At 41.0% G+C, this 20762-nt stretch overlaps 1 protein-coding gene across 2 annotated transcripts; it reads left to right on the forward strand.

Moving 5' to 3' along the window:
- Nucleotides 1–255: 255 nt before the first annotated feature.
- On the forward strand, nt 256–20095 carry LOC139468260 (WD repeat-containing protein 13-like). Of its 2 annotated transcripts, none has more exons than XM_071250107.1 (14): nt 256–343; nt 4921–4976; nt 5621–5709; nt 6795–6849; nt 8245–8361; nt 8418–8449; nt 9617–9699; nt 10131–10271; nt 12836–13002; nt 13325–13384; nt 13712–13854; nt 14407–14526; nt 15522–15640; nt 16072–20095. In XM_071250107.1, the coding sequence occupies exons 1-14, from the start codon at nt 265–267 to the stop codon at nt 16266–16268; spliced, it is 1458 nt and encodes a 485-aa protein (XP_071106208.1). In that variant the 5' UTR covers nt 256–264; the 3' UTR covers nt 16269–20095. The 2 variants fall into 2 exon arrangements, with proteins under 2 accessions (XP_071106208.1, XP_071106207.1); XM_071250106.1 differs by lacking the exon at nt 8418–8449 and adding an exon at nt 9034–9065.
- Nucleotides 20096–20762: the final 667 nt, after the last annotated feature.

Below are 20762 nucleotides of genomic sequence, written 5' to 3' on the forward strand. Positions count from 1 at the left end.
ACGAGTTATAAATAGTAACGCCGAAAATAGACGCGATATGGCGGAGATCAGCGAAAATGTTCGTCGCTTACATTAAACACAAACGTAAAATGTGGTCTATTTTTATACCTCCGCACTGATAGGCCAGATCTTTATATTGTATTGCAACTGAACATAACTATACATATACACTGGGATGACTGGGGGAATTTGTCGTCCAGCTATTAGCAAGATATAAAAATATTTACATTTATTAACGTTTCAAGCGACGGTAATGAATGCATCATGGCGGCACTTTGGCAACAGGTGCTCGCTCTTGATGCGAAATACAACGCTTATCGTGCACCAAACCACCCACAATTTAGTAAGTTGTGCTTTGCTGCTAAACCATATTCCCTGTATTTATCCATCTTATGTAAATACTTCATTGAAGAATTAGATGACATAAAACTGGTAACCACCCAAAACACACCCATCTGACGTCCCACTTAGCTGCTGATTGGGGGTAGACCAAATGTTTACAATTACATCACTTTTAGGTGACATTTTAGGTGAAGTGTGTTTAATGACTAAAGTAAAAAAAATAATAGTTTCACATTTGAAAAAAGTCGTTTCATGGGTTCACAATAATCTGGTGTTTAATAAGAGGCCATACAGACTACCTGTATGAATTGCTATTAATATCACAAGCTAACCGTCCCTTGTCGTTTTACTCATATGTTAAAAAAAAAAGAATTGACTGTAGTGTATTTCATGGTTTGTTTAGTCTGAATAGACCAACAAAGAGGTCAGAGGTAATCACAGATCTTTGAATAATATCCCATTCAAAGTATTATATCTCATTTGTGAGAGCGTGTGAGTGAAATTGAACACTACCTTAGTGTGTCAGCTTAATGTGGGAGGAAAATCCAAAGTGATACTGGCCACAGATGTTTACATACCTCAATTGGAGAATAACTGTCACATCCCTGCGTATCAGAACTAATTTGTAATTTGCTGTGAAACAATCCATATTTTAGCAATTTTTTATACAGTTGATTGTTTTATGATCTTTTACTCTCTCATTCTTTCACTTTGAATCAACAACTTTTTCAAGATAATGTTTACTTAAAAAGAAGTTATGTACATGTACACATGTGTGTGCAACATAACCAATTATTATAGAAACATATTCCACATCTTGGAAGTGATTGGGACTAAACATATTACAATTTTCATGATATTATTTGCCATTCAGGGTATATACAATTCTTCAGTAGGGGTTTTATGCCTTGAATGACATATTATTCAACGATCTCTGGTTATTTATCATGTTCATCCCAGATTATATGTAGATAATATGTCAACAAATTAATCTTTATAAATATAATTTGACTCTTGCACACATAGAAGTTTTGACATTGTAGCTAAATTCTGCTCAACTTACTATGTGACAGCTACTGGTCACTATTGAGTGAGTGAGTGAGTGAGTGAGTGAGTGAGTATGGTTTTACGCCGCTTTTAGCAATATTCCAGCAATATCACGGCGAGGGTCACCAGAAATGGGCTTCACACATTGTACCCATGTCGGGAATCGAACCCGGGTCTTCAGCGTGACGAGCGAACGCTTTAACCACTAGGCTACCTGACCGCCCCTGGTCACTATTGCATAGCTATAGGCCCCTCCTACAATAACATTCTGATAATATAGAATCTGATTCTAACTTTTCATGAGCCTTCAGTTCACATGCTCTGTTAGGTTGCATATTTACATTATTATGAAAGTGAAAGCATTGTGTAAGTTTTGTATCCACTAGTTTGAAAAACATTTAGCTCTTAAGCACACCAAGTATATTTGATTCAAAGTGTATGTTGACTTAAAAAGAAAATATGAACAAGTAGTGTTGCCTTTGGTTACCAATTTCGAACTACAACAGAGAGAAAACTCGACGCCTTCCTATTTTTAGTGACCAGTAGATGTATAGCAGTATAAGCACAAGGACGTTGCTCTTATCAAACACTGGTTTGTCTGTCCCCTGTTGATTAATCACAGGCTGCTCTGATATTGCTTGAATAACGCTGACTGTAATGTAAATCAACAAACAAACAAACATATGAACCTCAGGCCCAAAGGCCTACAGAAATAGCAAGAAGGCCAACTGTTATTTAGTCAGTAGTCAATTAGGTCAGTTGGGATGCTATGCTCACAGATGTTTGTATGTAGTAGCTATTGATTGCTTGTATCACCAGGCTTATATGCTATATAATAGTCCTATTTAATTTGGAATTCCACAAATAAACAAACAACACCAGGAAGAATTTTGGAGTTGGATGGATTTGAATGGCTAGTGGATGGGTTTGGAAGGTCATTTCTTTTCAACTGCATCTGGTCTTGCTCCCAAGCAGAATATTTGTGTCGGACCCTGACTGGGAGTTTGTTTTTTCTTGCTTCAAACTGGTCTTGATCCCCAGCAGAATGTTTGTGTCAGACCGTGACATGGAGTTTGTCTTTTCTTCCTTCCAACTGGTCCTGCTCTCCAGCAGAATATGTGTGTTAGATCCAGACTTGGAGTTTGTCTGTCCTTGATTCCAACTGGTCCTTGTCCCCAGCAGAATATTTGTGTTAGATCCAGACTTGGAGTTTGTCTTCTCTTCCTTCTTACACTTTTTTTTAAAACTGTAAAGAGTGAATCTATGATCTTTTTCAAATCCCCAACATACTCATGAGAATACATTCTATTCAGTTTTGGAAATTGTTCAGTCATCGACTTTCACCACTTTTCTGAACACTGCATATTGTATGTCTCTTAAGATGCCTTTCAGTTTAGTGACTTTACTTTGTAAGAAGTAAATTTACTCAACATGCCGAAGAAACCGTGGAAAGACAAATTTAGACAGTTAGAAGGAAAAGGAGAACAATATATTCGTTACTTTAAAACTAATGCAATAACTATTCATATATTTATTGGTCTATTTGTGAAATAATGTTTGTTAAATTATAATTGTATTATTTGTAATTGTGTTCATGTTTTTCAGAGTTATCATTTAAAACATCTTCTATATTCCTATTTGTTTCCTCATTACGATTATGGGTGTAATGATATATCCAACTATCGATGTATTGTATTTGCTTGCCTTATGATTATACTATATGATATAAGATAGGTATTTTAGATGGTAATAGCATTCATAACAATTGATAGTTTCAGTAGTCGCAGTTAGTTAAACAAGACATAAATATTGGATCACAAAACTCAGTGTATAAGGTCAAATTAGCAAGGGTTACAATAACTTCAGATTAAAGTTACATTCCTTTTGTTTTAGTAGTGACAGGGAGGAAAATGTACAACTTTGACATTGTTTGCAATACTTTATTCACTCCTAGACATTAACTAAGATAACTGTCAGAACTTAAAGTTGGTTTTATCCTATCAAAATATTATTAGAATAGCTGACAACTTAGTGGGAGGTACTATTGTATATACTATTGCAATAGTAAAAATAGCCCGAATATTCACCCCTATGTATTACCTAAGTATCTATATGTATTTTTGTTTGCGACAGAATATGTTTTTAGTCAGCAATGGTGCACATCAAATTTGTATTAAAAATCTGCAGCATGGTTCCACTGTTGTTAGCTCTCCCGATGGTGCTCAGCTTTGAGCTGCCTTTCAGTGCTGGAAATCCTTGGTAAAAGTAACCAGAAATCCTTGGTAAAAGTAGCCGGAAATCCTTGGTAGAAGTAACCAGAAATACTTGGTAAAAGTAACCAGAAATCCTTGGTAAAAGTAGCCAGAAATCCTTGGTAACAGTAGCCAGAAATCCTTGGTAAAAGTAACCAGAAATCCTTGGTAAAAGTAACCAGAAATCCTTGGTAGAAGTAACCAGAAATCCTTGGAAGAAGTAGCCAGAAATCCTTGGTAAAAGTAGCCAGAAATCCTTGGTAACAGTAGCCAGAAATCCTTGGTAAAAGTAACCAGAAATCCTTGGAAGAAGTAACCAGAAATCCTTGGAAGAAGTAGCCAGAAATCCTTGGTAAAAGTAACCAGAAATCCTTGGTAAAAGTAGCCAGAAATCCTTGGTAGAAGTAGCCAGAAATCCTTGGTAGAAGTAACCAGAAATCCTTGGTAAAAGTAGCCAGGAATCCTTGGTAGAAGTAACCAGACTACAGCGCTGGGAATTCTAAAAACTTGCCAGCATGTGCATTCAACCAAAGACTTATCAGATCCGTTTCCCAAAGCTTGCGAATGAACTATACTGCTCCACTTTCCTTTATCTTTCTGTGATAAACAAAACTGATTTTCATGATGTCAAGTGTATGTTTAAATAGAAAGACATATGATTATCCCTATCCAAAGGTGGGTAGTATATTTCGACATCTCTTAAAGTTGCAATGATACAGGTTGGTATAATATGGTTTCCCCTGCTCCTGAGGGCTGAATGTCATCATATGTTCTAGAAATGAAGCTGCTTTTATAGTGCTAGCCCACTGAGATACCATGCCACAGAGGGGGCACGGGTGGCCCAGACGTCTAAAGCACCGCAATTCGCTGTGCAGAATGGCATCCCTTGGGCATGCCAGAAACCTATGATTATGGATTCAAATCCCGGTTCGCCCCGATTATGTTTCTAGGTTTGTCAGCACCAAACCCCTGCTCGTGGGTATCACCGAAGTGGTAAACGTCTGAGACCTGCATCACTCCGGGCTTTCCTCCCACATTAAGCTGACACGCCTTGATATAACTGGAATACTGTTAAAAGCGGTGTTAAACCCAACTCACTCACTCACCCACCATGCCACAGTTTAACATGGATGCTCCACTCAGACTCAGTATACTAACACTGAACCGACCAGTCCTTGTTTTAAGTGTCGCACGCCAGGCATGGTTATCTTATTTTTTAAATACCAAACAGTATTTAGCATAAATGATTTGATATTGACTCGCCTCATGTTTCTTTTAGGAACTCTATATATAAGAAGAAGAAGTCAGCTGTTAAGAGAGAATGCCAAGAGCGAGGTATTTATGTTTGATCAAATAAGCTATATTTTGATATGTATAATGATGTCCTTTCATTCCCTCTACAGAGACATGGTTTGCCCAGTCCTCTAAGGCTCTGCAATGCGCTGTGCCGGAAACCTATTATCATGGGTTTGAATCCTGGTTCGCCCTGATTATGTTTCTTGGTTTGTCAGCACCATACCCATGCTGGAAATAAACATTTAGCAATTCATGTTGTTTTAGTTATAACTACTGTTTTGGCTTTGCAGATTTGTTTTTTACTGCTAACAAGACATATAAAGAGGATGAAAGAGGCTTTATTGCTAATCATTTTATACTATTGCCTTGAACGAAATGCATTTAACAAAAATCCAAATTTTGATAAAAGAATGATTGCCAAGGACACATAGTTTCGAATCCTAGATATATCCCTGACATCAAATTGGGCTTTTGTACCACAGTATTCTGACATACCGTGATATGACTTAAATATTGTTCAAGACTTCATTTTAAGCACCACTGACTTATTTTTAAATATATAACAATTGTATGTTATGCAAATGTTGCATTAAATAGGATTTCAAACCCAAGCATTATTTATCAATCGGAATTTACTTTGAAATGACACTGACCCAAAATGCTCCATGTTTGTCCATCTGTAGCGTGACCAAACAGCAAGACGTGACTACCTTCACATGCGAGCCCAGCTCCTCACATCACGATACGGAAGTCCAGCTTTCTCGGATGGAGGGTGAGTATATGTGCTAGTATTTAGAGCTTGATGCAGCCATTTCTTGGAAGCAAGGAATGTATTGCTTGCTCCATCTGTCCACATAACTCTATCATAGCATTCTACCAAGTCACGACTGATCTTCCCGAATCCCCATTGCACGGTTTTACACAACGCGGAAATGTGCAGCCAGTATCCACAAACGTATACAAGGTATAGAGTGTGGTGTTAAACAACAAACAAACAAACAAACATGATATAGAATGAACAATGTTAGAAAAAATATGTGCCCCAAGGGACGCCTAAGTACCAGATTCTTGACAAGAAATATAGAGCAGAGATTATCCTGGAAATTTTTACCTATGAGAGAAAATCTCCCCTGGTCCAAAAGCAATGAGATTTTTTGGCGTGTGATGAGATTTTGCTAATTTTCAGAGATATTTCATTAGAGGTTCTCTAATTAAGAGAATTTACAAATCTTACAGTACAGCAAACCAGACCAATTCATTACTTAACAGGACCTTCATATTTCCTGTAAGAACCCTTGAAATTAATTATCAGGAGTCCCTTGCACCCCCTGTTTTGTAAGTCAAGATAAACACCATGCCATTGGGATTCGGATGAAGTGTAGGTTACCAGGGCCCACTTGCACAAAGCTATCTTAGCCCTAAGATGATCGGAACTCCCATACTTTAACATAGGCTTACAATAGTTGCAGCGCTAAGATCGCTTTGTGCAAGTGGGCCCAGTACTCCATGTTTGTCATAAGAGGCGACTGATGAGGATTGGATGGTTACAACATGTACGTGTGATTCAACTGTATTGGTGAAAAGTTCCGAATGCAGTATTAAAATCCTAAAAATAGGTGTTAAAGTATAAGTAGGGGCAGTTTCCCAGGGGCAATTTTCATATCCGGGCAGTAACAAGAGTACAAATTTTCCAGGGGTACAATTTTCCCGAAGCGTAGTATTTGGGAATAAGAAGCGATAAGGATAATTATAAATGACATTTTTAATCATAAAAAGATTGCTGTATAACCCTGTTGGAAAGAGATGATGATTTCTCTTTTCATCACTGCCACTGACTTCCATGTTTTACTGTTGTAGGAGCATCAGGAGTCGATCTTTCAGCATCCGCAGCAATTGCAAAACAACAGGGGAGGTAAGTACACCGCTACACACTGTTAGACACACACTAGTCTGCTTGGTCCAGACAGCGAAAAGTCGCAACAAGTTTTTGACAGAAAAGGTAGTTACATTCACAACTACTTTGAAATAATTGTTGATTAGTTTGATGATGCTTTATCCGGGTGTATTCCTCCATGACAAAGTCAACAGAATAACAGTTGACTGACAGTAAGGACACATGCTTTGTGGGCAATATATTGTACATGTGGCTTCCCTGTGAATGAAAATAAATAGCAGGAATTTGTATAGCTCCATGTAGGGATGTAACAATATGTCTATGCACTTCTTAACTGCAATGCAGTTTGTCCAATATGATATGTAACAATACAATCTTACTGAAGTGTTTTTTATTGCATTTTCACAGTCAAGCCTGTACTGTAATATAAAGCATTCGACATGCTAACAGCCATTCAACTACTAAGGTCTGACCCATGAAGATCTGATTATTTACAGACCACCGTCATATAGCTGGAATATTGCTGATAGCGGCATTAAACGGCAAACAAACAAACAAAACTTGTACATGGAGCTTAGGGTTTCATGATGTGACAGGTGATATGGGATAAGTGAAGACATGATATGGGTGGTTGCCAATACCACAAGCTGCAGATCCGATCCATAAGTCTCTGCAAACACAGGTCCATGCATTGCCAGACATTTCTATTGTGTCACATGTGGCTCAATATATATTCTGTTGTGCTCAGGATGTTATACTCTACATCCATTAGTTCCGATCCTGGGGGGGGGCGGTCGGGTAGCCTAGTGGTTAAAGCGTTCGCTCGTCACGCCGAAGACCCGGGTTCGATTCCCGACATGGGTACAATGTGTGAAGCCCATTTCTGGTGTCCCCCGCCGTGATATAGCTGGAATATTGCTAAAAGCGGCGTAAAACCATACTCACTCACTCCGATCCTCGTGGCTTCACGTATCAGAAGCCACACAAGTATTAGTGAAGAGGGCGCCCCACTGAGGATAGCCTCCAAACATCTGGATGGTCACCAATACTACAATCTGCAGACCCCGCTGGTATCTATGGGATAAGCGTGTGTTGTGTCAGGATAAGAAATATTCTACATGAATTTGGATATTCATGACATTAGTATACTTATCCTGACACATGTCCCGACGGCCCATCCCCCGTATGACAATCAAGCGAAGCGCTGTTGAGAAGACAGTGAATGGATCAGGGACAGATAACTCCTGTTGGTAACCAAGTGCAGGGGGCGCCCCAGGGGATGAAGAGGAGATGTTTTGGGTTCTGTGTTATAGGATCGAAATCAAGAAGGAAATGGCAACTTGTTGTGTCCGGATACGAATACTAATATCATGAATATCCAAGTTCATGCAGTTTGGTCCTGATTATTTTCAGAGTTTTGATTCCATCACCCTTAGTGATGGACGGAAGTACCATAGGCGTCACATGAGCAGTGGCTCCCTCAAGCACCTTTATGAAGGGCCTATGAAGAGAGTGTTTGACAGCATTGAGGTTGTGCCTACCTCTGCAGCGGAAGCAAGCAGGTGAGAGTGTTTGACAGCATTGAGGTTGTGCCTACCTCTGCAGCGGAGGCAAGCAGGTGAGAGTGTTTGACAGCATTGAGGTTGTGCCTACCTCTGCAGCAGAGGCAAGCAGGTGAGAGTGTTTGACAGCATTGAGGTTGTGCCTACCTCTACAGTGGAGGCAAGCAGGTAAGTGTGTTTGACAGCATTGAGGTTGTGCCTACCTCTGCAGCAGAGGCAAGCAGGTGAGAGTGTTTGACAGCATTGAGGTTGTGCCTACCTCTGCAGCAGAGGCAAGCAGGTGAGAGTGTTTGACAGCATTGAGGTTGTGCCTACCTCTGCAGCAGAGGCAAGCAGGTGAGAGTGTTTGACAGCATTGAGGTTGTGCCTACCTCTGCAGTGGAGGCAAGCAGGTAAGTGTGTTTGACAGCATTGAGGTTGTGCCTACCTCTGCAGCGGAGGCAAGCAGGTGAGAGTGTTTGACAGCATTGAGGTTGTGCCTACCTCTGCAGCAGAGGCAAGCAGGTGAGAGTGTTTGACAGCATTGAGGTTGTGCCTACCTCTGCAGTGGAGGCAAGCAGGTAAGTGTGTTTGACAGCATTGAGGTTGTGCCTACCTCTGCAGCGGAGGCAAGCAGGTGAGAGTGTTTGACAGCATTGAGGTTGTGCCTACCTCTGCAGCGGAGGCAAGCAGGTGAGAGTGTTTGACAGCATTGAGGTTGTGCCTACCTCTGCAGCGGAGGCAAGCAGGTGAGAGTGTTTGACAGCATTGAGGTTGTGCCTACCTCTGCAGCGGAGGCAAGCAGGTGAGAGTGTTTGACAGCATTGAGGTTGTGCCTACGTCTGCAGTGGAGGCAAGCAGGTGAGAGTGTTTGACAGCATTGAGGTTGTGCCTACCTCTGCAGCAGAGGCAAGCAGGTGAAAGTGTTTGACAGCATTGAGGTTGTGCCTTCCTCTGTAGTGGAGGCAAGCAGGTGAGAGTGTTTGACAGCACTGAGGTTGTGCCTACCTCTGCAGTGGAGGCAAGCAGGTGAGGCTGAGTTGTTGCAAACCTTAATATTACTTTTTAAAAACCAATACAATAAAAACCTGAACTGACACATGGGTACACAGCATGAGGAAATTGTCAATGTGTCAATACATCGGGGAATTGTGAAATCCCTGCCACACACTGATGTAGTGTTTTCTCAATGAACTATATCTCTATCAACACCACAGTACATAGTCATCGTCATACATTTACAGAGCTATGGTTGGAGGGAAGAGTCTGTCAGAGAACTATGCCTTTACTGGTATGCATCACATCTTCGACCAGCACTCTGCATCAGGTGAGCTATAGTGCATCCATTTTGTTTGTTCCTACACATCTATCCAGCTCCAAGTAACATGTACAGGAAATGTGTACATGGCCTTTTCTTACTCCAGATTTTATGAATGCTTCCAGCAGAACTAGTTTTGCACATACAATCAAGTGTTTAACCTGTGTGGGAGTCAAGTTATTAACTCGTGTGTGTCACACATGCTATGGCCAAGTTCACTCAGAATGTAGGGGTGGTTGAAATATCCTTGGAGATAATAAGTGTCTCTCACTGATACACAAAAATCATGACTAAATATCATAATATTTCAACTGAACACTGAACAGCCTTCAATGCCTTCCATGTTGGTTGTTGTGATACGAGTCAACACGTTACACATAGATTTAGCATACCCAGTGGGGTTCCTTTACTGTGTTCATGAGCTGTACCCTATCTTGCAGTTTCAAGTGTCAAGTTTGCCCATGATGACAAGTCCAGGGTGGCATGTTCGTCAGTGGATGGCACTCTGTCAATCTGTCAACTGGTACCACCTCCTGCCACTGTGATCTGCATGCTAAGAGGACACAAGGCTGGAGTGACGGGTAGGTAGCCCTGTGATTGGTAGCCCTGTGGAGGGGAGGTGTAGTGCTCAGTGTGTGGGTTGCCCTGTAGAGGGGAGGTGTGGTGCTCAGTGTGTGGGTTGCCCTGTAGAGGGGAGGTGTGGTGCTCAGTGTGTGGGTTGCCCTGTGATTTGTTGCCCTGTAGAGGGGAGGTGTGGTTCCCAGTGTGTGGGTTGCCCTGTAGAGGGGAGGTGTGGTGCTCAGTGTGTGGGTTGCCCTGTAGAGGGGAGGTGTGGTGCTCAGTGTGTGGGTTGCCCTGTAGAGGGGAGGTGTGGTGCTCAGTGTGTGGGTTGCCCTGTAGAGGGGTGGTGTGGTGCTCAGTGTGTGGGTTGCCCTGTAGAGGAGAGGTGTGGTTCCCAGTGTGTGGGTTGCCCTGTAGAGGGGAGGTGTAGTGCTCAGTGTGTGGGTTGCCCTGTAGAGGGGAGGTGTGGTGCTCAGTGTGTGGGTTGCCCTGTAGAGGGGAGGTGTGGTGCTCAGTGTGTGGGTTGCCCTGTAGAGGGGTGGTGTGGTTCTCAGTGTGTTGGTTGCCCTGTAGAGGGGTGGTGTGGTTCTCAGTGTGTGGGTTGCCCTGTAGAGGGGAGGTGTGGTGCTCAGTGCGTGGGTTGCCCTGTAGAGGGGAGGTGTGGTGCTCAGTGCGTAGGTTGCCCTGTAGAGGGGAGATGTAGTGCTCAGTGTGTGGGTAGCCCTGTAGAGGGGAGGTGTGGTGCTCAGTGTGTGGGTAGCCCTGTAGAGGGGAGGTGTGGTGCTCAGTGTGTGGGTACCCCTGTAATTGGTTGCCCTGTAGAGGGGAGGTGTAGTGCTCAGTGTGTGGGTTGCCCTGTAGAGGGGAGGTGTGGTGCTCAGTGCGTGGGTTGCCCTGTAATTGGTTGCCCTGTAGAGGGAAGGTGTAGTGCTCAGTGTGTGGGTTGCCCTGTAGAGGGGAGGTGTGGTGCTCAGTGTGTGGGTTGCCCTGTAGAGGGGAGGTGTGGTGCTCAGTGTGTGGGTTGCCCTGTGGAGGGGAGGTGTGGTGCTCAGTGTGTAGGTAGCCCTGTAATTGGTTGCCCTGTAGAGGGGAGGTGTGGTGCTCAGTGTGTGGGTTGCCCCTTGATTGGAAAGCTATGGTTACCATATCCCCTCATCCACTCATCTATTGGTATCAGTGTTACTATACATACTAGGAGCTATGGATCAACTGCATGTGTGTGCCTTACAGTTTACAATGCATCTACAAACCCCTGAAGATCTGGGTAGAGAATAGGTCTTCAGCAATCGATGCTTGTCATAAGAGGTGACTAACAGGGTCGGGTGGTCAGGCTCGCCGACTTAGTTGATCCATGTCATCGTATCCGAATTGTGAAGATCAATAATCATGATATCAATCAGTGGATTGTCTGGTCCAGACTTAATTATTTACAGACCGCCGTCATATAGCTGGAATTCCTGAGTGCGGCATTAAACAACAAAGAAACAAACATACAATGTATCTACATCTCTGATTAGCAACAAATCATAAAATATGTTAGAACCTAAATACCAATCTCTTCCTTGATCACTTACCTCCGAATGTGCATGCTTTATTTCTTTGAAAGTGAACTTTGAATAACTTAGAGTGATTAATCTGTCTGTGTGTCCCAGGATGGCCCTTTGTCAGCACTCCGCTAACTCCCACAAATGTCAGTGTTTAAAATACCTGCCTGCCCCTACCGGCAGATGGTTGCACACCCGATGGTTACTAAGTTGACAATCCACCAGTTTAATGTTATTTTCTGAGAACTAACATTAAATAGTACTATTCTTATGTTTACCCTTTTGTCACTTTATTTGTTAGTCTTTAAGATTCTTGACTGGCAACATTTATCTGGCCAGGTAACTTTGCAAAGTTACCACTCCAGTTACAGTCGTGCCTCGTTTATACGGACACTTGCGTCATTTCACAATTCGTCCGTATAAACGAATTTCCATATAACTGAAACCAGCTTCTTACTGGAAGAGTTAATTCCCTTCAATTATGCAACTCATGACATGGAAGTTTGAACTTTACCACATTTTGAGGTTTGAATTTTAAACAATAATGTGTCACTTGGTTAATTGACTTCTCACGAATCAAAGGATTACCACCAGCGGAAGGATTACCACCAGCGGAAGTGTATTGTCCGGATAAGTGAGACAATTTTGTGTGCATTTCAGTGTTTTGTGTATGAAAATGACCGTCCGGTTCCGGAAACTGAATTTCCGTATATACGGGTAAATTTATATAGTAATTATTTCGTTTTGAATGAAAATCGTCCGGGAACCGAGGTTTCCGGATATCTGAAGTCCGTATAAGCGGGGCATGACTGTATCTGACTAAAATTTTGGGGAATTTTATACACTGCATGTGTTGGGGTCTCTCAGCATACTTGAAGAAGGGTAGCATATCAATTGCTGTCATGATTATAACATTGTGAGTCTATTTGCCCATTTGTTTATCTAAATAGTCTGTCATACAGGATACAAACTAAACATGAATGCTCCTTGTGGTTTAACAGTGGGAAGATTGAAAGTTATGCCTTACTTCCTTCTGCCAGATTTTGTGTGGTCCCTGTCCAATGACGTGATACTGTCCGTGTCGATGGATGGCACAGCCAGACTGTGGAACGTGTCTGCAGGGTCGTGTATGAGAATCATGGAGGACGGGACGGGGGCGGAGCTACACTGCTGCCTCTTCCAACCAATCAACAACAACATGTTTGTGGTATCCTTGGTAACAGCAACAAGCAGGGGGTGTTGGGGTAGCCTTGTTGTAAAAGCGTTGGATCTTCACCGAAGACGAGTGTTTGATTCCCCAATAAGGTTTCCCTGCCATGATTTGGTTAAAACCAGCATGAAGTCACTTAATTCTTGTATTTTTCCTTGAAATGGTAACTAGTATGATTTGATTATATATTTATTATATATTAAAAAAATTGTAAGGTTCTTTGCACAAATACACTGATGATATTTTGTATCAGTTTAAGCCGTTGATACAATTGGAAATGCAATTGCAACTTTGGTATTTTGTCTTGACCACCTCTCAGACTGGCAGTAGCAGAGGTCATGTACAGGTCATGAACATGTCCACAGGTAAAGGATACAAGGTAAGCTGGAACTCCACACACGATGATGAACATGCACTCGGGTCCACTTGGCTAATGCTGCTACACCATACATGGGTCAGCCATGGAGTAGCGATGTTACCTGAGTTCACTGTAAATCTTCTAACGCCAGATCCTGCTGCATTTTGGTCAAACAACATGACAGATATTTTTTAAGACAGTTTGTTTTGTTCTTTGTAGTTTGGATATATGATTTTTTTCTACCTTCAATAAAATAACATTTAAAAACATAAAATTAACTGTAAGTTCAATGGTCTAGTTTTTGAACTATTAGAATGTGTTTGATGTTGCAATGTTGTGTGTTTCAAGGGAGGTAGTAGCAAGGTCACAGGCAGAGTGCACTGTCTGGCGTTTGACTCGAGTGGCCGCATCTTGTGGGCAGGAGATGAGAGGGGGTCCATCTTCTCTTTTACATTGGATGTAGCAACTGGTAAACTCACAAAGACACGCAGGTAACACTGTCACTTTGGTGTTTATAATCTCTAACAGCAGTTACAACAGGGGAGGTAACTGATGGGTCATAATTATCTCCCTTTAGTTAAAAGGCAGCTATGATGTAAAACTGTAAACCTATGTTTTTAATGTAGCAATTGCTTGTTCAAAATCCACAAAAATAATTGTTATATTTTGAATAATGTGACATGTGTACCATTGCGTAGTGAGTATGGTTTTACGCCATTTTGTAGCAACATTCCAGAAATAATATTGAGGGGATCGCCAGAAATGGGCTTCACACATTGTACCCATGTGGGGAATCAAACCCACACCCTCGGCGTGATGAGCGAAAGCTTTAGCCACTAGGCTATCCCACTGAACCTACTGTTGTAGTGATTAGAGGTCATATGATGTTATTGTGTTTACCTTTATTTTTGAGGTTGTAGGCAAAGCTTCCCCCTTTATCAAGGTGTTGCCTGATAGGTTGTAGCCATGTACTTTGACAACCAGTATATGACATGACATGTAACAGCATTTCAGCATGAACATTGTTGGGTGATGTATTTCAGGATCACTGTGTGTGAGGGTCAGCCAATCACAAGTATATCGGCACGAGCATGGATCAACCGCGAAGCCCGAGATCCCTCCCTCCTTGTCAACTGTTGTCTCAACTCACTGTGCCTCTTCAGGTAACTAACGATCAGCTGTACAGCTGTGTAATATTGCAAGCATGTTAGTCGGAACAGCATGTTTGCAGAGATATTTCCGAAAAAGTGGGTTTCAGATCCAGCAACCAAAGATAATCCATTCACAATGAATACATGCAATTGAATACTGACATTGGACAACACGACATTCCAAAATCACATAGCCCATCTTACTGCTGCAATCTTAACAAATTAAGTGTCAGGATTAGTATCACCTTGTGTTTATTTGCCCCCAAACAGGAAATATCGGCAGGGAACATATACCCAGTAAATATTGTATCAACTGATCAGTTTCCTCGCCAAACGTCAACAGTTCCAGTAAACATGATGTTCCTCGACAATGTAGCTCTGAAAACCAGAAGCTAAAAAAAAATAAAATAATTGCTTCACAGGCAATGACTTTTGAAAATATAATGCAGGCAGGCAGTGTTTTTGGTTGTTCAAACTAGTATGTAACCAAATAACAGATGTATTACCAAATAAACAGTGGTGGGAAAGAGCCTCCCTACATAAATGTCGTCCTTGATGAAGAAAATACTGGAATACAGTTTTTGACTACAGTTGTACTTGTGGCAAACTTTATGATGATGCGGGCGGTGCTTGAGAAACAAGACTATTCTTTTTTTTAGCCCAATGTACAGTTGAACATACAGTGTTTTCAATGTAGCGCTGGTTTACCCGTAGACTTTACAGTGCCAAATTGAATTTGGAACTGAATGTCTGGTATATGTATTATTACATAGTATGTTTATTGCAATTTGACCATGGCAAAATATAATGCAAACTCTATAGTCTTAGAGAAGATATTTATGTGGCATTGGTCAAGTCGAATGTTTTGAGTGGGTTTTCGATCTGAATTAAGGGAACCCTGATGACAGGCATTGACAGTAATATTACTGAAATGATGTTAAAAACTCATGCAAAAAAAACCCTGTTCTTTAAGTGCTGAAATTTCATTTATCATGCACTGCTTTCAGAATCATATCTAACGACGGGGCACTACAGCTGAAGAAGTCCTTCCCCATCAAACAGAGAACCCATCACATCAAGAGTACCTTCTGTCCTCTGATGTCCTTCAGACAGGGAGCATGTGTTGGTGTGTAATTCTGTAACCGTGGCAAATACAACTAATGGCACTGTGCATATTAATTGTATCAAATAACATGTCGATTGATTAATTTATTCCATTGAATGAGTTCCATTATTCCTGGAAACAAATAGTATACATTATTAATTGTCTTTGTGATACTGCTTTCTTCAGATCTATTCTTAATTTAATCAATTTTCAGTTGTTTAAGGCACAACATTTTGCTATGCAGAGTTGCATCCCTTATGAGTGCCAGAATCCTATGATTTTGGTTTGGAATCCCAGATTCGCCCTGATAATTAATCTTGTTCATATAGCTGTAATATTGCTGAGTGCAGCGTTAAACAACAAACTAACAAACAAAACCTGCTTCACTTCTTTCCTCCCACATCAAGCTGACTCGTTGTGATGTTACTGAAATGGGTTATTTTCCTCTTCAGTGTCAGGCAGTGAGGACATGTGTGTTTATTTCTTCGACATCACAAAAGAGTCCAAGTCGTGTGTGAACAAACTGCTCGGTCACTCGGCGCCAGTTCTGGATGTGTGCTTCAACTGTGATGAGAGTCTACTAGCCTCGTGTGACGCACAGGGACTTGTTATTATATGGAAGAGGGAGGGGAAACAGGGCATTTTGTGAATCGGACCAAAGATGTGTCAGTGACTCGGCTTTTGTAAGCTGTTTCCAGTGTTCCAAAATAAGCCTGAAAGTCAAGAGGTCCTTGTCAGATTCCACTGTTCAAGGAAACAGATTTAGAGGTCCCTAGATTCAAACACCCTAGCAGCAACCTTAGGGACAGACCCCTTTATATTATGTGATCACTGTGTTTCTATATCATGTAATAGTAATAGTTAATGATATAGATGTGATCTGTCTTGCACTGAATATTAAAGAACTACTTCCACAGGCTGTGTGCTGAAAGAAAAGGGGTCTTCAGTCAAATACAGGTCCAACATACTCAAAAAGGGACAATCAAAAACAGTGCTATTTTAGATATTTGATATTCACAATGAGAATAGCATCAATTATAACAGCTTGATGATTTTGACTTGTCCCGTCTCTTGTTATCCAGAATATAATGAGAAGGGTACAACCCTTTGGCCCTACACAGTCTTATGCATCCCTGTCATAAGGAAAACAATTATCTGTTGCAAATAAAGAGAGAGAGGGATGGGACTGAAGGAAGGAGTTACCAGGAATGTGCTTATGGGTTTCACCAAAGTGTTAAACATCTTCAGACCTGCTTCAGGGGGCACGGATGGCCCAGTCGTCTAAGGCGCCTCGATTCGCTGTGCAGAGTTGCGTCCCTTGGGCACGCCAGAAACCTATGATTGTGGGTTTGAATTCCGGTTCGCCCCAATTATGTTACTAGGTTTGTCAGCACCATACCCGTGCTCGTGGGTTTCACCGAAGTGGTAAACGTCTGAGACCTGCATCACTTCGGGCTTTCCTCCCACATTAAGCTGACACGCCGCGATATAAACTGGAATACTGTTAAAAGCGGCGTTAAACCCAACTCACTCACTCACTCAGACCTGCTTCCCTCTCGAGAGCTGCTTCCCGCTAACATGAACTGACACACCATAATATAACCGAACTACGGCTCAAAGCAACAGTATACCCAACTCACTCATTGATTAATAAGGAAGAATTTTGTCATTCATTTTTAACATACCAAATTGTAAACACAACTGGTCATAAACTGGACAAGAACATTACCAAATGTCTAAATCAAGTTAGTTTGTGTCAGAGGTCACATGACTAGGACTGAACGACCTCTGGGTTTGTTTTAGAACCTGAACATGTATTGATTTGAACTGGGTTCAAATTGTGTTATCTTCAAGTGTTCAGTATTTGTAAGTGAGAAATGAATTGAAATTTCAAAATGTCAAAATTCAATTTTCAGCAGCTTATAACCCTTAATGAGCACAATTCTTTTACCTTTTGTGATACAGGTTACAGTTGAATTTAATTATTGGTTTATCAAGCATGTCAAGTGGCAATAATAATTAGATGTTACTATGTTTCTGTTACAATTTGTGGTTATTCTTTTTAATTTGATCAAGTATCATGTTTATCATGGCTGTGAATGCTGCAGATGTTAATTGTCTGAATGTTTAAAAATGTGAAAACTGTAATTTATAAACTGTATGTGTAAATAGTGGATGACTCCAACTGTATTTTGTAGATAACACTATATGTCACCTTGAGGTGTTTACCCGTCTTTAAACATATAGGAACTCAGTTCCCAATATTTTGTATTAAAACAATGTACATCATGTGCCCTTTCACCTAAATACAAGTCTCCCATGAAAATGTGCACATCTGTGACTAAAGATCTTTCTTGTCGAAGACATGATTCTGGTGAAGTTTAACTGAACTGAGAGGGTGATACCAAACCTCTGTGAAATGATTGTAGGACCCTATCGTAAATAATGTCTTGGGGTTATGTGAAATCAGATTTAGAAGAGTTTTATGAAACGGCCTAGAAGTATAATTTAGTTTATGAACGTGGACAAGCAGTCTTATGTGCCCACCCGATGTAAAAGAAGCATTTGGGTAGCCTAGTGGTTAAAGGGTTCTCTCGTCACTCCTAACACCTGGGTTCGATTCCAGACATTGGTACAATGTGTGAAGCCCATTTCTGGGGTCCCCCACCGTGATATTGCTGGAATATTGCTAAAAAGTGCATAAAACCTTCCTTACTCACTCCCTCAGAAATCAGGAACAGTGTGGTTCCAATAGTTGTCCTTGTAACACTGACAGGTTAACAGATACAGGATATTTGTAATTTCTTGTCAAATATCACATATATTTCATAGACAGTGGGTATTTTCATGAGTGGCACAAAGACAAATATTTTAGAAATTTTGTATTTTTCTTTCTGATCATGACATCTTACTCTGAAAACCATAGTGTCATTGAGGCAGACTAAAAGTAGCTCTTGCATTAAGTGTTATTTCACGCGAGCTTTTATGAATGTATCAGATTAATACAGTATTTAATCTCTCGATACATCATGATACATTCTGAGAACACCTCATGCTGGCAATAGTAATGATCGGAATTTAGGAAACACTTCTCCACATTATCACCTTGATGCTTTTTTAATTGTATAAATTATCCTTTGTTAATTATATATGTATGTATTATTACTAGTATTTTCACATGTCTGCAATATGTCAGTGATCCTCTCTGAGAAATCAACCTGATGGGTCAATAACACCTTGACAGCAACATGAAATTATTGGGAAATATTTTGTTTCCTTTTTCCCACCAACTGTCATTGATTATCGATTGTATAACATGTCTATTCTATTATGAAAATGCCTTGCACCCATTCACCACCATGGCTTTGTTTGAGAAGTGGTGTCACCATCTCTATCTCCAACTTTCACACAATCTCTCTGGCTCATTGATTCAGTTTGATTGGATAGCTATATACAGTCAAACACCCTTGTGTCAAACTTATGTTTGTCTTGAGGTTAAAGTTTGGTCCCTGCTTATTCCTTCTGTATTCATCATTTTTAGTTGTGTTGAACCCTGGATAACTCGAAGTATTCGACATAATAAGCGCCCCGCTCTAATAAGCACCCACTGCGATATTTGCTAATATATTTCCTAGTGAACAATCCCAATTGGCACCCCTTCCGATTGATTACTGTACTGGACTTATTTTTTCGCGTATAATATGCACTCATGTGTTATATGTACCCTTAATTATGGGCAATCAAATTCTGGAAAAATATGTCTGTCGTACATAAACATTTCAGGCTGTCAGCATAAACCACGAAATTTATCTTTCAACTCTGTTTTTTTCACCAAAATAATATTCTAATAAGAGCCCCCTGTTCCTAATTTTGAGAACGCCCTGGGCGCTTATTACGTTGAATACGGTATTTACATCAGTTCCTTCAACGGTATTTGACTGTATTCGTGTTATTTGGCCTGGATGTTAAAGCTATGGTGGAGATACCCAGGTTATGATCGAGGTTGGCCACCCATGGAAAGAGTGCCATGTTGTCGTGTTGATCGACTGAAGGTAGAGAAATTGAAAGGACTTGGCCATTATGTAGCATTGTAGCAGATACTACCTTTACATGGAACAGGGAATTGGTGGCCTGTGGGTCCAAGGTACTGCAATAAGGTGTGTTCAAATCCCAGGTTCTCCCCGATTTTGTTTTTTAGGTTTGTCGGCACCATTACCATGCTCTTCGGTTTCAGTGGTAAATGTCTGAGGCCTGCATCACATTGGACTTTCTTTCCACATCAAGCGGACATGTCACATGACTGAAATATTGTTCAAAGTGGCGGTTCACCAACTCACTTATATACAACATGGCTAGCTGTTGTTCAGTGACAGTGTGTCTCCTTGAGTGATGGGCATCGTTTTCCTTCATAACTTTACAAATCATTCCAGATTATTGATATGTCCATTCCATTTATTAATCTGTTATCATGTATTAAACAATTAACTGTTTGTTTGTGTTTCGTTTTCCTGGCCAAGTTATACCAAATATTTAATAGTCTCCAGTTTCACCGACAAATTTCTGGGCAGCTCCTCTTCATTTGCTGCTCAAAATAAATTTCTGGTTCACTCTTTACTGACCCTGCACTTGAGGCCAAATAGAAACTTTCCATTTGACAAAAACAAGAGTGGTTAAAGCATTCGCTCATCACGCCGATGGCCCCGGTTCAATTCCAGACAAGGGTACAATGTGTGAAGCCCATTTCTATTGTCCCCTGCCATGATATTGCCATCTTCCCGAGGCAAGAGAGTTGACCGACTATAAAAGTCCAGTTTCCACCCTTGCCGAACTAAGCTGGGATTATGGAGTTACATTTTGGCTGGACTAACGAGTCTATGCATAGTCCAATCAAAATCGCACCCAAATCGAAATCCGGTTCGTAAACTGTCATGCAGAGTTCAGTCGATTGCAGGATTTGCAAAGCATGTGCATCACCAACTCGATATTTTCCAAATCTTTTCACGTTTTTAATCAAGGTGCTCACATGATTTGATGTACTTCGCGAAATAAGAACTGCTTTATCACAAAATAGTTCTGGATGGTCGATTAGATCGTCTTGACTGGGCGCCACCATTTTGTTTGAAGCAAAGGCATGTGATACGAG

The sequence above is a fragment of the Haliotis cracherodii genome, unplaced genomic scaffold (assembly GCF_022045235.1).
Source record: "Haliotis cracherodii isolate W230 unplaced genomic scaffold, xgHalCrac1.p SCAF_2, whole genome shotgun sequence".
NCBI classification, from domain to species: domain Eukaryota; kingdom Metazoa; phylum Mollusca; class Gastropoda; order Lepetellida; family Haliotidae; genus Haliotis; species Haliotis cracherodii.

Excerpts from the sequence above, each read along its gene's own strand:
- LOC139468260 (XM_071250107.1), top strand. The coding sequence starts at position 265 with ATGGCGGCACTTTGGCAACAGGTGCTCGCTCTTGATGCGAAATACAAC. Across the intron at positions 344-4,920 it reads ACCAAACCACCCACAATTTA|GAACTCTATATATAAGAAGA; the intron begins GTAAGTTGTGCT and ends TGTTTCTTTTAG. Across the intron at positions 13,003-13,324 it reads TCAACAACAACATGTTTGTG|ACTGGCAGTAGCAGAGGTCA; the intron begins GTATCCTTGGTA and ends ACCACCTCTCAG.